This window comes from Chiloscyllium plagiosum, unplaced genomic scaffold (assembly GCF_037043375.1).
Source record: "Chiloscyllium plagiosum isolate Xiang-an unplaced genomic scaffold, Cpla_swu_hap1 HiC_scaffold_15, whole genome shotgun sequence".
In the NCBI taxonomy this organism is placed as follows: Eukaryota; Metazoa; Chordata; class Chondrichthyes; order Orectolobiformes; family Hemiscylliidae; genus Chiloscyllium; species Chiloscyllium plagiosum.
This window is the reverse complement of record NW_028270153.1, coordinates 12810908-12826642: the sequence shown is the minus strand read 5'-3', so window position 1 is coordinate 12826642 and position 15735 is coordinate 12810908. Positions and strand designations below refer to the sequence as shown.

Genomic DNA, 15735 nt, shown 5'->3' with positions numbered 1-15735 from the left:
ATAATTCACAGACAACTCCAAAAGAAATTGATAGACAAGTTTTCACTTATTAAAATTTATTCTGCAACAGTCAAACCCAAAATCAACATACATTTTGGCAGGCATCACCATGCAAATGGTCTTTCACCCAAGATGATGAATTTTGCTTGATAAGTGGTCAACAAAACCAGGAGGCGGATTGGAGCATGGATATCTTGCTATTTCACAAAGTTGCAAACACACAATTCCTGGCATAAATGTGGCACCATGTTCGCTCTTAGTCCTTCCAACTTCAGCACATGTGATTTCTCACTTTTTCTGCTCAACCTGTTTGGCCCCTTTGAGTTGCTTTCATTGGCAAAATTATCCAAAACAAGATCCCCAGCTCTGGTTAACACTGACGAGGTGTCTGTCTACAAACTGTTTTATTTAGGTCACACCAGTCCTGATGGCATAGCTTTCCAGAATTCCCTTTCCAACCAACCAATAACATCTGTTTCACAGCCTGATCCTCAACTCTCCAGCTTTTTAGCATGCCATTCACACCCTTTTTAGATTTTAGGTCTCGTATGATTCTTCCCCAACAGTTGCTGGGGTATTTTCTAACTGACTTTGACAGGTTTTGTTTGCTCCTGAATAAATACATCAAGCGTTCTGTAACTGCCTTGCTACCATGTAATAAGTGGAAACATGTCTCCCTTCCACCCGGCTTCCCCCGCCCAGAAACAAACACCAACAAGAAGAAATTGCTTTTATGAACAGGTAAAAAGTGTTGGAGACACTTAACCAGCCTGCCAGCATCTGAGTCAACAATTTGAGTCCAATGACTCTTCTTTGGAAATTATAAAACAGTCAATTGTCTCAAAATGTTAACTCTGTGTCTTTCCACAGATGCTGCCAGATCTGTTTAATTTCGCCAGCACTTTTAAAAAAAAATTAAAATCTGCAGTATTTGCTTTAAGTAGCCCGTATTTACATTTTAAAGTTTTTTGTAGCTCGTCTTAACTTCTCATGATTTGTCATAAAATGAAATTCAGTTATCCATTTCTAGAATTGTTTTAGAGTCATTTTGGATTGCAGGGGCTATTTCTCAAGTACAAACCTTTGCAAAGCAGAGTTTGAAATACTTGAATCCACCTTTTTATCTCAATCATGCAAGTACGAACAGCAAGACAGTGAACACGTGCAATAATCGTAGTTTATATTTAAGATTCTAATGCTGGTAATTTCTGTCTCTTGTGGGGGAGAGCTTTTAGTTTTAAGGTAACTGACAGATGAAGATTAATGTGAATAAATGTGGTGTTATCCCCTTTGGTAGCAAAACCAGGAGGCGGATTGGCTGTCCTTGTACACTAATTGCTGAAAGTAAGCATGCAGGTGTAGCAAGTGGTGAAGATGACAAATGGTATTTTGCCCTTTTATATGGCATGAGGACTTGAATATAGGAGCATGGATATCTTGCTGCAGTTTTACAGTACCTTTTTGAGACCACACCTGGATATTGTGTGTAGTTTTGTGGTCTCCTTATCTGAGGCAGGATGTTCTTGCTTGAGGAAGTGCAACAAAGGTTTACAGATTGTTTCTTGAGATGACAGAACTAACATGAAAATAGACTGGATTGGTTAGGACCTGGAGTGTTATGAATAATTTTGGCCCCCTTACTTGAGGAGGCATGTATTTGTATTGGAGACAGTCAGGAAGAGGTTCACTCGATTGATTCCAGAGCTGAGGTGTTTGTCTTGAGAGAATGAACAATTTAGGTCTCTACTCTTTGGAGTTTAGAAGAAATGAGAGAAGATCTGATTGAGGTATATAAGATGCTAAAGGGGGTTGACAGAGTAGATGTAAAAAGGTTGCTTCCTTGTGGGGCAATCTAAAACAAGATGTCATTGCTTTAGGATAACAGGTAGCAGAGATGAAGAGAAATTGCTTCTCTGAGGATTGTGAATCTTTGGAATTCACGACCCCAGAGCTGGGACATTGAGTAAATTTAACAGGAGATAATATTTTTAATTAACAGTTAAATGGTTATAAAGAACAGACATGAAAGTGGAGTTGAGGTTGAGATGAGATCAGTCACGATTGTATCAAATGGTGGACCAGGCTCGAGGGACTGAATTGCTTCTGTTCCACATTCTTATGTTCTTGTATTCAATGAAGTTAGAAAAAGAGGGTTCTCATAGAATCCTATAGAATCCTAACAAGACTTGACAAGGCAAACACAGGAAGGATGCTCCAATGACTAGTGGTTATAGTCTAAAGGTGCAGGAAAGGCCATTTAGAACTGAGATGAAAAAGATCTTCACTCTGTGGTGAGCCTGTGGAACACAGGAAATGGTTGAGGCCAAAACTTTGAATGTTTTCAAGGCGATAAATATGGTTCCTCAGACCAAAAGTATCAAAGGGTATGAGATGAAAGCTAGAAGAGGGCACTGACTAGAGTTTATCAGCCATGATCATATTAAATGCTGAAGCAGGCTTGAAGGGCAGAATGGCTTACCCCGTTTCCAATTTGTGTTGCTATGTTTCCACAGGTGTTGAAACATGTGCTTCACAATGTGTGCATTTGATGTGTTTAAGTACTTCAGAAACTTGCCCATTTACTTTGAGAGCTGTCAAAAAGTAAATGCAGTTCATGGAGCAGCCTTATTCCATGCTTGTTTTTATTTGTGGGAATTTGATATTGTCCAAACTGTTAAAGTAAGTTGGAATGTTAATTTAATTGGATAAGGGAAATTTCTTTATCCAAATGTTATCTGACTACAGTTTCTATTTTTCCTTTCAATCGTTTTTGTAATTTAGATCAGATTTTTGCAAAAGGGTTTAGCTATACATAATCAAAATTAAAATCTCTTCTCTTGCCCTGCCAACCAAGTTTTATCCTCTCTCTTAGACGCATTGTTTAATTTCTTATTCATACCTTGGTTTGGCTTATTTTAGTGAGTTGAATGCTGTTTTAGCCTTGCCAAACAGGTCTGCAGATGTTGGGATGTACATGTTAACAGTATAGGCGAAAGTGAGGACTGCAGATGCTGGGGATCAGTCTAGATTTGAGTGGTGCTGGAAAATCGCAGCATCCGAGGAGCAGGAAAGTCATCGTTTCAGGCAAAAGCCCTTCATAAGCGATATGTAATCTATAACTAATATAGATTAACCACTAAGGCCTGTTGTGGAAAATTGTGATGTCTCTACCATTGGGCTGGGTTTAAGTGCCACTTACCGTGGACGTATCAGAGCAGGTGCTAATAGGTTGATGAAAAATAATTTTTAGGCTAACTACTTACAGCAAAATAAGTTTGCTTTGGTAGGCCTAATCTAGACTAAAGGTTAATTCCATCTTTGTCTAAATTGTACATGACTGTAGTAAGATTATGTGGCAGTTTGCATGCAGTGTTTCTGTTGGAAATGTTTTCCTCAGCACAGAATTTTGAGCTATTCTGTGGAGACCTCTTTAAATTAATGCAGAGCTATGGTAACTTTGCTTGAATGGTGATTTGAATGAGTTGCTTTAATATTCTCTGGGATAAAGCTGAGAAAGTCAAAAATCATGATCTCATTAAATACAATTGATGTAGGCTGAAGTTGGCAATATAGGGAATCGGGAAGTGGATTTGTGTTTGCTGTTCATTGTATAATGGAGTTGACAAATTTTCTTTCATTTGAGGGTTATCAAAAGTTAAATACCCATTTTTCATTTCTGCATCTGTGGTGAAAGGGTTAAAATTATGTCCCAATACATGTGTGAATCTTATTATGAATATGTTACCGGAATGGAAGGTGTTGCTTAGTCTTGCCCTGTTGTTCGCATGAATATGTTACCGGAATGGAAGGGGTTGCTTAGTCTTGCCCTGTTGTTCGCATGAATATGTTACCGGAATGGAAGGTGTTGCTTAGTCTTGCCCTGTTGTTCGCATGAATGTTTAGATCTCGAAAGAGTATATAAGCTGGGAAAGTCCCCAGTTCGGTAGAGTCTGCTCCGGGTTACGTTTAACCGCCGAGCGTGGGTTGTTGGCAACCGCTCTACGAGAACTGACGGCTCCCAGTTCCGGTAACACGTAGAGTGAGTATAAACCAGACCCGTTGTAAGTACGAGACCTGGTTGAGGCGACGCTGCGGGGAATAAAATACTCATATTCTAGCAAACTCGTCTCTTCTTTTCTCCTGTTCTGTGTCAGACTACTTTCCTGCGAGCCTGATCCTTGAAAATTCTTTAAACATTTTTGGCGTAGTCGGCAGGATCAATCGCAATTGAGGAAAGATTTTGATACAGAACAATGTTTGGGAAAAAGGCTAAGAAACCAGAAGAACAAACTGTGGAGGTCCCGACCGTCCCGGGATGGCATGGACCGTGGCATGACGTGGCAGTTTGTTTGAGAAATGGTGGGGGGCGACCGGAGAACTGGGAGGCCGAGGGCGTAGGAACCCCAGGGTCGCTGCTGTCCACCCTTGAGAAGATCTCAGTCCTGCCGAAGAACCCCTTGCCTGGGGTACAGCGGAGGATGTGGGCATGTGCGGCGGCTTGTAGACAACAGTCAGACAAGCGCCAAAAAGCTGAAGCAGAATTAGCCCTCCTGAAACATGAGCAGGGACTCAGTTCGGGAGATGCCTCTATGTTGAGGCAGGAAATTATGAAGTTAAAGGCTGAATTGACAGCATTAACTGAACTAGCAGGACGAACTATTATGTATCTGTCTGCTAAGAAACGGAAAGAGAAAAGGAAGGTCCCTCGAACCCCGGACCCAGTACAAGTACGGGCGTTTGTAGCCCAGTTAAATAACGGGGATCGGTGGGATATCGATCATTGGGATGGAAACATTTGGGGAGATTCAGATGATCAGTACGAAGAGGACCCACCCGTACTCCAAGCTAAACCAGTGGTTAGGAGAAAACAAGTCCAGAGACGCCTCCCGGTGCAGCGGGAAGTAATGTTAGATGGGGAAGGGAATCCCATACGGAATGAACAGGGGGAGGCAATTATGCATGAATTACCGCGGGCTCAGCCTCCTGCGGAATTTTCTGAGCTGACAGAAGACTTCACCACTGATGAGGTGATGATTTCACACTATATTGATGACATAATGATACAAGGAACAAGCCAAAAACAGGTTCAGGAACTGCTGGACCGACTGGTTCAGCATATGCGGGGATATGGATGGGAGATCAACCCAGCCAAAATCCAGGGTCCCTCACAAACGGTAAAATTCTTAGGAATTGTGTGGAACAAGGGGGAAAGAGAAATCACTGCGAAAGCTAAAAATAAGATTCAGGTCTTTGCCATCCCTCACACCCAGAAGGACGTGCAGCAATTTATTGGGTTATTCGGATTCTGGAGACAGCATATTCCCCATTTAGGACAAATTTTAAAACCTTTGTATCAAGTTACGAGGAAAAAGGCAGCGTTTGAATGGACGGAGGTCCATCAAACTGCATTTGAAATGGCCAAGCAAGCGATACAGCAAGCTGTATCCTTGGGAAAGATACAGTCAGGACCTGTAGAACTGCAAGTCTCAGCACAAGGGGATTATGCCAATTGGAGCTTATGGCAAAAACAGGGAAGAACCCGTAAGCCATTGGGATTTTGGTCCCGAAAATTATTCCCGGCAGGGGAACGGTATACCCCCTTTGAGAAACAATTATTAGCATGCTACTGGAGCTTGGTGGAAACCGAAGCCCTGACCATTGGACATGAAGTGATCATGAGAACAGCTATCCCTATTCTTCCGTGGGTACTTAGTGACCCCACTACCCACCGAATAGGAACTGCCCAAGAGAGCAGCATCATTAAATGGAAATGGTATGTGTCGGAGAGAGTGCGGACTGGACAGAAAGGAGTGTCAGTCCTACATGAGCAAGTGGCGGAGGCCCCTGAGGAAGGGGAAAAACGGTTTGAGGTGATTGAATACAAGGAATCACCCGTTAAGATGGGAAAACAATATGATGAACTGACCCCGGATGAACAAGCCACGGCTTGGTTCGTAGATGGGTCAGCCCAATGGAAAGCGGGACAGCGTAGATGGAAGGCTGCTGCCTTTAACCCAAAACAAGGCACTACCCTAGAAGAATTAGGGGAGGGAAAAAGTAGTCAGTGGGCAGAATTAAAAGCAGTGCATATGGTAGTCATGCAAGCAGGGGTCATGGGAGTTTATTTGTTTTCTGACTCTTGGTCAGTGGTTAACGGCATGACACAATGGATGCCAACTTGGCAGGCCAATCAGTGGATGATCCAAAATAGGGAAGTATGGGGTAAACAGTTATGGGAAGATATATGGGAAAAAGCTCAACACCTGGTTATATACATCACCCACGTAGATGCCCATACATCTCGAAATGATGTGGAAGCTCTACATAATCGATATGTGGATGGTATCGTCCGAACCATGAATGTGCAAAGGGGCACCTCAGTGGACCTAGCTAGATGGGCACACCTTAAGGTTGGGCACTGGGGAGTGCAAGGAACCTTGCAATGGGCTCGAGACCGAGGAATAGATCTTATGGTAGATGATGTTAAGACTGCAGTAAACCAGTGTGAGCAGTGTCAACATCAGCGGCAGGGAGTGCCCCAACACATGATGGGACATATCCATCGGGGGGATGGTCCGGGACAGAGCTGGCAAATGGACTTTGTGGGTCCCTTACCCTCCTCACAAGGATGTAACCACATATGTACAGCTGTGGACACTATGTCTGGGGTTTTGGTAGCCCATCCCTGTCGTCACAACAATCAACAGGCTACCTTGCGATGTTTAGATTTGATTGAACAATTTTATGGATTGCCCATACAGGTCCAGAGTGACAATGGCTCCCATTTCACAGGAAGGGTGGTAAAGCAGTGGTGTCATGATAACCACGTGGAATGGATTTATCATGTACCTTATCACCCACAAGCTGCGGGACTTATAGAACGAATGAATGGGCTTCTGAAGTCCTCACTACGAAAAGCAGGAGGTTGCAATGACTTAACAGGTTGGAAGAAGCAACTAATTCGGGTGGTGAAACAAATTAATAACCGCCCATTAGGAAATGGGGTAACACCCTTGAATAGGATGATACGAGTATGTGATACCCCAAAGACTCAGCCTATTAAAATGTGGAGATTCGCTGAGGAAGCTGATATTCCCGTAAGGGCCACACCGGCTTCGGCTGGACTGGACCTACGAGCACTAACTACCCAGACTTTGATCCAACAAAAACCTACGGTGATTAAGACCGGATTAGGATTGATTTGTCCCCCTGGAACCTATGGGCATATCCTCCCGCGATCGGGATTGTCACTAAAGGGGATTGATGTGATGGCAGGAGTAATTGACGCGGACTACCAAGGGGAATTGGGAGTGGTCCTGGTCAACATCACATCTGAACCTTATGTGATACAGAAGGGAGACAGAATAGCACAATTAGTTATTAAACCATGTAACCTTACAACGGTGGAAGAGACGGGAGCTCCCGTTAAGGTTACTGAGCGTGGGACGGGGGGATTTGGGTCTACTGACACTAAGGGTGCCAAGGTATGGGTACGCCAGACAACTGGTCCCCCCAAACCGGCAGAGATCATAGCCCAAGGAAAAGACAGTCTGGTCACCATTATGTATCCTGGGGAATCAGTCTGGAGGAGTGTGCCAGCTCAGTCGTTGGTACCCTTATCGAAACAAAATGTAGGTTGGAAAATTAGTAGTGAGGAACGACAGCAAGATGATTTTAAGTGCGCGGCAAATCAATGGTGTACAATTTTAGATCTCACGAGTGATTGTCAAATGTATACTTGTGTACGATGTTATAAGGGGAGAAATGTAACTTCGATAACCCCTAACTGTACATTGATGTTGAATGCAACGGTGAATATGTGTCATTGGAATATAACCGCTCATGAATGTGAAAGCTCAAACGGGACACGATGGAACATCACGACTGGAGATGAGGACATCTGGATCAGCAATGGAACAGTTATTCAAAACCGGACTCGAATGTTATGGCTGATCTTGGTGCGCCCTAACGTCTCTGACGCGCACCGCACACAGTTGGCTCCCATTATGTCAACTTGTCAGCAGATGGCCCAGGCAGTACTGCACACTGATGTTCACTGGCAGGTGCGGCTGCCGGCTATCCCAGAATGCCAACATAAGAGGAGGCGGCGTGCATGGTATGACACTCTACTGGGAGGTGCAGGAACTGTCATGGGTATCTCAAATGCTATTGACTCTGAGGTAACCCGTACTAAATTATCCAACACAGGACAGGCTACTTCACAAGGGCTGCACACCATCGGGAGATGGATGCCTTCTGTGATGATGACTCAAGAAGAAACAGCTAAAATATTGATACAATCCCTGCAATGGGAACTAGATGTCTGGGGTGCCACCCAGGAACTGTTTGAGAACATTACAGCTCAGTTAAATTGGACTGCCTGTCATATTCAAATGTTGCACGCACAAATACAGAAAGAACGATTTTTGCGTGTGGTAACATCCCCCAATGTACAAGCGTGGAGGGGAATATGGAATGTATCTGAGAAATTGTGGATGATAACCCATCCAGAAAGAACATGGTGTAACGCAACTATGTGTAGAGGATACTTTGTTACCATGAATGTAACCCACACTGTTACGGTCTGTCGATATTATGTATTACCAGTGATTACATCTTCTGGATATTATTTTCTGAAGACAAGGGGGCAGTGGTTTAGCCCAGATACCAATATTACCTATGATCTGTCCGCTTGTGAACAGACTGATCAGGGAAAAACTTGCCTACTGATGGACAGATATCGGGACCCTTGCTTGACTAAGGGAACGGCCCTGTGCGAATGGACTGTTGAAACTCCAAGGGACATGATGTGGCAGATTGGGCCACACACGCTCTGTGTGGCTACCAATAACCCACATCCTACGCTTCCCACAGTACCGTTCTCGGGATGCCTCTCAAATGTCTATCAGTGGCAATGGCAGAATCAGACCTATCTGTTAACCAATTATAGCAGTGCTCACCACTTTACCAAGGTGCAGTGGAAAGTGCTGATGAATCCTTGGAACATTTCCCTGGATCGGTTTAAGCAAGCATTGGACCGATCCGAGGAGCTTAAGCAGATATTACGAAAGCATCAAACCAATGTCACCAAGGTTACAGTGTCTACCTTTATACATGGACAGGAGGTAGTACACGCTGCCCATGTAGTGGAAGTAGAGTCAGCTCATCATTGGTGGGATATGTTGAGTGGTATGTCCTCCACTGCGGGGAAGTTCCTATTCCCACCCTTATCGATCCTGGTAGGAGTCCTGGTGATCTTAACATGCTGTAATATCCTGACTTGCTTGTATATTTGGCGTGTACGTAGACGCTTGTTGGAAAAAATATATATGGGCATGATGTAACACATGTATTGGGCCAATCAGTGGAATGTGGTGAAAGGGTTAAAATTATGTCCCAATACATGTGTGAATCTTATTATGAATATGTTACCGGAATGGAAGGTGTTGCTTAGTCTTGCCCTGTTGTTCGCATGAATATGTTACCGGAATGGAAGGGGTTGCTTAGTCTTGCCCTGTTGTTCGCATGAATATGTTACCGGAATGGAAGGTGTTGCTTAGTCTTGCCCTGTTGTTCGCATGAATGTTTAGATCTCGAAAGAGTATATAAGCTGGGAAAGTCCCCAGTTCGGTAGAGTCTGCTCCGGGTTACGTTTAACCGCCGAGCGTGGGTTGTTGGCAACCGCTCTACGAGAACTGACGGCTCCCAGTTCCGGTAACACATAGAGTGAGTATAAACCAGACCCGTTGTAAGTACGAGACCTGGTTGAGGCGACGCTGCGGGGAATAAAATACTCATATTCTAGCAAACTCGTCTCTTAGTTCTTTTCTCCTGTTCTGTGTCAGACTACTTTCCTGCGAGCCTGATCCTTGAAAATTCTTTAAACAGCATCCTTATAGTGATTGCAAAGACCAAGGAACAAGCTGGCTACCTGACTCGTCTGTTAAAGATTAATGTTCACTAGTGGTGTGAAAATTATCCTTCACTGTCTCCAATTTACCTCTGATACACTGTCCAAAAAACCCATTGTTCAGCTCGGGTTTATCCACAGAATTTGTTGGCAAATGAGTCAGGCTTTTGCATTCTGCACCTTTGGCAGCTGTTTTTCTTTGGGGAGACAGCTGTACTTTTAATTGCTTTGAGTTTGTATGTGTTGGATTTGTTAAGGTTTGCTTATTTTGTTTTACAGTCATTGTTATTATTTACTTAGCATCTTTTGAAGTACCTTGTGTACTGCCAGTAGCCCCTGTCTGATACTAAGAATCTTGAGGAATCCATACCAGCTTACTATGTTCAACGACTGCACTTTAATTTCACTTTGACATAGAACTACATTTTTAATATACATTGTGATACATGTTAAATTTAAAATGGCAGAGGGGTGACTAGATGGGGTCAGACAACACAATCCTAATGCACAGGAGCAGAATAAGGCCACTTGATACATTTGAGTCTGCTCCACCATTTGGTCATGGATGATAAGTTTCTTAACCCCATTCTCCTGCCTTCTCCTGGTAATCTTTGATCCCCTTGCAATCATCTTTTATATTACTAGCCACCTTACCTTCACATTTTATCATCTCCCCTCTTATTGCTTTTTTGGTTATCCTCGGCTAGTTTTTAAAGGTTTGAGTCATCTGACTTTAATCTTCACCATATTGTATGCTTGATTTACTTTTATGCTGTCCTTAACTTCCCTTCTCAGCTATAGTTGTTTCATCGTCCCCTTAGTATGTTTCTTCTTTATGATGAATTTCTGTTGTGTACCTTGAATTACCCCAGAAACTCTGCCACTGTTGCTTCACTATCTTCCCTTTTAGGTACCCCACTGTCCACTTGTAATCAACTCCGACCAGCTCCTCCTTCATCTTTGTAATACCTTTCACTGAGTTATAACACCATTACATCTAATTCAAGCTTCTCCCTTTTAAACTGCAGGATGAATTCTGTCATATTATGGTCACTGCCCCCTAGGGGTTCCTTCACCTTTAGCTTCCAAATCAAGCCTGCTTCATTACACAGCACCAAACCAAAATTGCTTGTTTCCCAGTGGGATCTGCTACAAACTACTTGAAATAAACCATCTCGCAGACATTCCGTGGACTCCTTGGAATCTGCTCCCAACTTGATATTCCTTGACCTTCATATTGATGTACCATGTAATTATTGTAATAGTGCCTTTTTTACATGCCTTTTCTACCTCCTGATCTGTTTTCTGCCCCACATCCTGTAAACAGTAGGAGGTCTGTGCATTAGCTCCCATCCATGTGGCCTTTATTAACAGAATTGGAAAAAAAATGGTAAGTTTCAGAAATCCAGCACATTTCTAATGTGTATGAGTTAGAAATAAGTAGGTGAGAATTTTTTGGACCCAGATGAATGGCTTGAATCCTAGATAAGATGTGGGTAGCAAGGCTGCCATATTTTTCATGCTGACCTTAGAAATGTTTGTGAGCTGGTAAGAGTCTCAGTGTAGGAGACCCAAGATTTTGAGAGTTTGACGAGGCTTGGCATGGTGCAGATTGTTTGTTTATCTTTTGTAATTGGAATGTTCAAGTATAGTGAGGTAATTGTTGGTGCAGATCGGTCTCTGTAGACCTTGTGTCAAGAATATAAAAGAGCAGATTCCCCTTGTCCAGAAATTGTAGAGATTTGGCATTTTACACTGACTGACAAGACAGTACTTGAGCATGACCAGGGAGTAATTTCGTGGAGATTGTGCTTTCAGCCAGAATGTAATGATAATATGGTTGCGCCCTTTTACTACTGCTTCGATATTACCATTTGTCAGTTTTTGTACTGAATAAAATTAATGTCCACCAGTAAAGATGATCAGTTAGAGTCACTTTGGTATTTCCGAAATACAACTAAAATAGTTATTTGACTCTGATATTTTAAATTTCAACAGGTCTAATTTGTTTTCTCTAAATGAATACAAAAAAAGTGATTAAATTATACTGCTCTTAAACCGTGGTCCTGCAGGAGGTTTTATTTGCACAATGCTATTTTAGGTATTTATCGCTTATTTTTGTTTAAGTAACCATTATCTGCTTAAAAGTGATTCAGCTGTTGCTTTTTGTCTTTTATTGTCTCCGCTATTCTTGTGTTCTCCTTCTATCCTACCTTATAATTGTCTCCTGATGCCTTTCCATCAACCCAACAGTACAAATTCTCTGCCTTTCTCTTTATAGATTTCAGTTACACCTCAACAACTAACTTCCAACTGAGAAAGAAACCCAAGCAGGGTACTTCATGTGTCGTCACAGCATGTTATCTTATTACAGGCACTGAATACAATTGTGTCTGCACAAAGATGGTGCATGTATCAATTTATAAGTATTTAAAAACAGTATAAAAAGTCTTACGTTATAATATTGTGTAAGGAAGGTACCTATTTTCAAAGATTGTCTCCCAACACTTCCCATTACACACAATTCACTGCCTGTTGTTGTTCTTTGTGCAATCTGTAATGTATTAAACTTAAGGAGAGTTTCCAAACTTAAGCATCCATAGTATCACCAGTGCTCGGTCACGCAGTATCGTTTATTTTTGGGATCCATTACAGGTGGCACTTAGTTCTAATAGCAGTTTATTCTGGCTCTTAACATGTTATCTATTCTGTGTCCCTCTTCGTCAATTTGTATAAAAGAGTGGGAAACAGTGCAGGAACAAGGCCATTATTACCCCTTTTGTAAACCTACTAAGACTGAATATCAGGTTGCTTTATTAGTTGGCGTGCCCACCTGAATCGGACAATTGTGGAATTGAGTTTATAATCTAGGATGATAGTGCAGTGATATATTCTGCATTTTAAAGGTGCTATCTTACAGAAGAGACATAAACCAAGATCCTGTGTACCTGTTGGTCTGATGCAAAAATAAAATCTGTCACAGTATTTAAAGGATAGGAGTTAAAGCCAGTGACCTTGTCAAATTTTTCCCCTCAAACATACATCTATCTTTTTTCTGCTAGAGGGTACTTGCTGTTAGGAAATCGGTTGGCTGATAGTTCAAGAGCGTTTCAGTGGATGTGAAGTGATTTGAGTCTTCAGGAAAACATGCCTTTTAATGCAATCTTGTTCTTTATTAATAATGACTTACATGATCACATGCTCGTGTTCATGTATGCTGCACAGTGGTAGTATGGGGCGATAGACTATTAAAACATTGATTATTGACTTGTTTTAAACATTGTTTTTGTTATTCAAACTGAATTTCCTTTTAACATCAATGTATATTTTTCAGTTTCTAACTAACATGGGCAAAGCGAAATAAAATCTTTCGTTCCGGAAAAGAGAGCAACAATGATTAAAAAGTAGTATTTTATAAATTTTTGCTCAACTGATTTGAGATAAATTGGCTCATCTCTTTAGGCTGAATATATTGTTCTGAGCAAGTTAATTTAAATGTATTTCAACTATAGTTATATTGAAACGTAGCTACCGATGAAGCTTTTCTATATGTTTGTGAATTACATACCTGATTCTCATTATTTCATGGCTGGAAAGGGTGTAATGTTTTACAATATGTCAAATCGATTTTTTTTGTGGTTTGAAGAAAAGATATCAAAACTACCAAAGTTTCAAATTTTCTCATTTCTTGCTGATAACATAACAGTTGTGTGATAACATAAACTTCGAGGTGCCAGTGTTGGACTGGGGTGGACAAAACTATTGCTTCCAAATAAACCTGTTGGACTGTAACCTGGTGTTGTGATTTTTAACTGCGATAACTTATATACTGTCACGGGAAGTGTATTGAACCGTGCTGCTCTTAATTTTACACAGTTGCTAAATTGTGGGAGTATACTCACTTTATAGAGACTATAGAAAATATAGATGTGCAAAGAGAGATTCTTGTAGCTTTGTTGATATTGAATCAAAGCAATGTCGAATTCCTCTCAACTTATGGTGATGGCCTAATGGTATTCTCACTAAACTATTAATCCAGAAATCCAAGTAGTGTTCTGGGGACCTTCATTCAAATCCCATCATGGCAGATGGTGAAATTTGGATTCAATAAAAAAAAAAATCTGGAATTCAGAATTTAATGAAAATGAAACCATTACTAGTTGTCAGGAAAAATCCATCTGGTTCACTAATGTTGTTTTGGGAAGGAAACTGTCATCCTTGCCTGGTCTGGCTTACCTGTGACTCTAGGCCCATTAAAATGTGATTGATACTTAACTGTCCTCTGGGCAATAAATCCTGGATGAGCCAAAGGTGCTCAAAAATAAATAAAATAATTTAAAAAACTAAATTTTAGCTAAGTTTAGATTTAGGTGTTTCACATGTTTCAAAGTGATTGAAATCTTCTAGGTATACCTGTACAGCCATTTCATATTTAGAAGCATGATTCCAAAGATGTTTTAATTAACCACAAGATGCACCAGTGCACATACAAATTAATTTGCCAATGGCAGTTTGACTGGTTCACAACCCATCAGTTCATACAATATTATGCATTCATACACAAGATTTTGGTTAGCTTTATAACATTAAATTTATTACAAGAAAATCCTGTTAATTTGAGCTGCTTAAAGCGAAATAAAGTTTGACTTACTGTTGAAGGTTCAAAATATAATGAGAGTTAGCAATAATGTTGATTATGTAGAATTATGAGGCAGCCATTTATATTTTCAAGTTGTAATGGGGAATTGGCCTTCAAACTCTCCATTTGTATTTGGCAATCAGCAGCAAGAGTCAGTGAGAAAAGTGTTATTTAAATATCACCAGTGGATGAATGGAGAAGTATTGCAATGGATCAGAAAATCATCTTATCCAAAAGCGATCTCGTTGTAAAATGTAGTCCTTGGTCATTCTACTGATGTTGAATTTTTGTTAAAATCTAGGGGTAGAATTTTGCTGTGCCATTAATTAATCCACTGACAATAAAACCAAGTTATTGAAAGATCAGCTGATAAGGTATCATATACATTAGTGAAGGCAGGACCGCATCACTTCAGAACCATTAGGTGAGATAGCAGTTTGTCTGGTAGTTTGCAATGTAGACTGCTAGGCTTTTTTAGCACCTTTTTTTTCTTGTTCAGATTACTGCACTGATGTTCTAATACATCTGTGATGCTCTACTACAGATGTATATTTCTTTTCTGTCTCTTTTCCCCTTGCCATGAATAGGTTTCTTCTGTCGATGGCCCCTGTTTTATAGCTGTGTTTTTTTCATTTGTGGATAGGAACATGGCACCATGAGTAGGTCATTCGGCACCTTGAGCCCGTTTTGTCATTCAGTGATGGCTGATCTGTGGCCTAACTTGATATAGAGTATCCACTGTATCCTCTGTATCCATTAAATCATGAATCACAAATTTGCCTATCCACGTCAAAAACAAAACAAATCAAATCAACATCTGTGGGCAAAAATTGCACATGCACAATTTTTAACCGAGTTTTAAATGAGCATGGCGCTTGGGAATTTCATCATTGAATCCTCTGATAATGACGAGTGACTATCCCTGACTTTGACCCATATCCTTTAATACCTTTGCTTAACAATAAAGTATCCATCTCTGATTTAAAAGTAACAACTGATCCAGCATCCAATGCCAGTTATGGATACGAGTTCCAAACATCTGCCACCCTTTGTGTGTCGAAGTCTTTTCTAACATCTCTCCTGAATGGTCTGGTCCTAATATGCAGATCATGCCCCCCCCCCCCAGTTTTGGATTGCCCAAAGAGTGTAAATAATTTATCTTTATTAATAATTATTATATTATTAA

The 15735-nt window shown here is 41.1% G+C and overlaps 2 protein-coding genes across 8 annotated transcripts in view; both read left to right on the top strand.

The window, feature by feature from the left end:
- LOC122560280 (casein kinase II subunit alpha) overlaps positions 1–15735 on the top strand; it is a 97276-nt gene that overhangs the window by 30264 nt on the left and 51277 nt on the right. The window lies entirely within an intron of this gene.
- Positions 4207–9710, top strand: LOC148147611 (uncharacterized). The gene is made up of 2 exons (XM_087994591.1): positions 4207–6401; positions 6603–9710. Exons 1-2 carry the CDS (start codon positions 4254–4256, stop codon positions 9342–9344), a joined length of 4890 nt encoding a protein of 1629 aa, XP_087850717.1. The 5' UTR covers positions 4207–4253; the 3' UTR covers positions 9345–9710.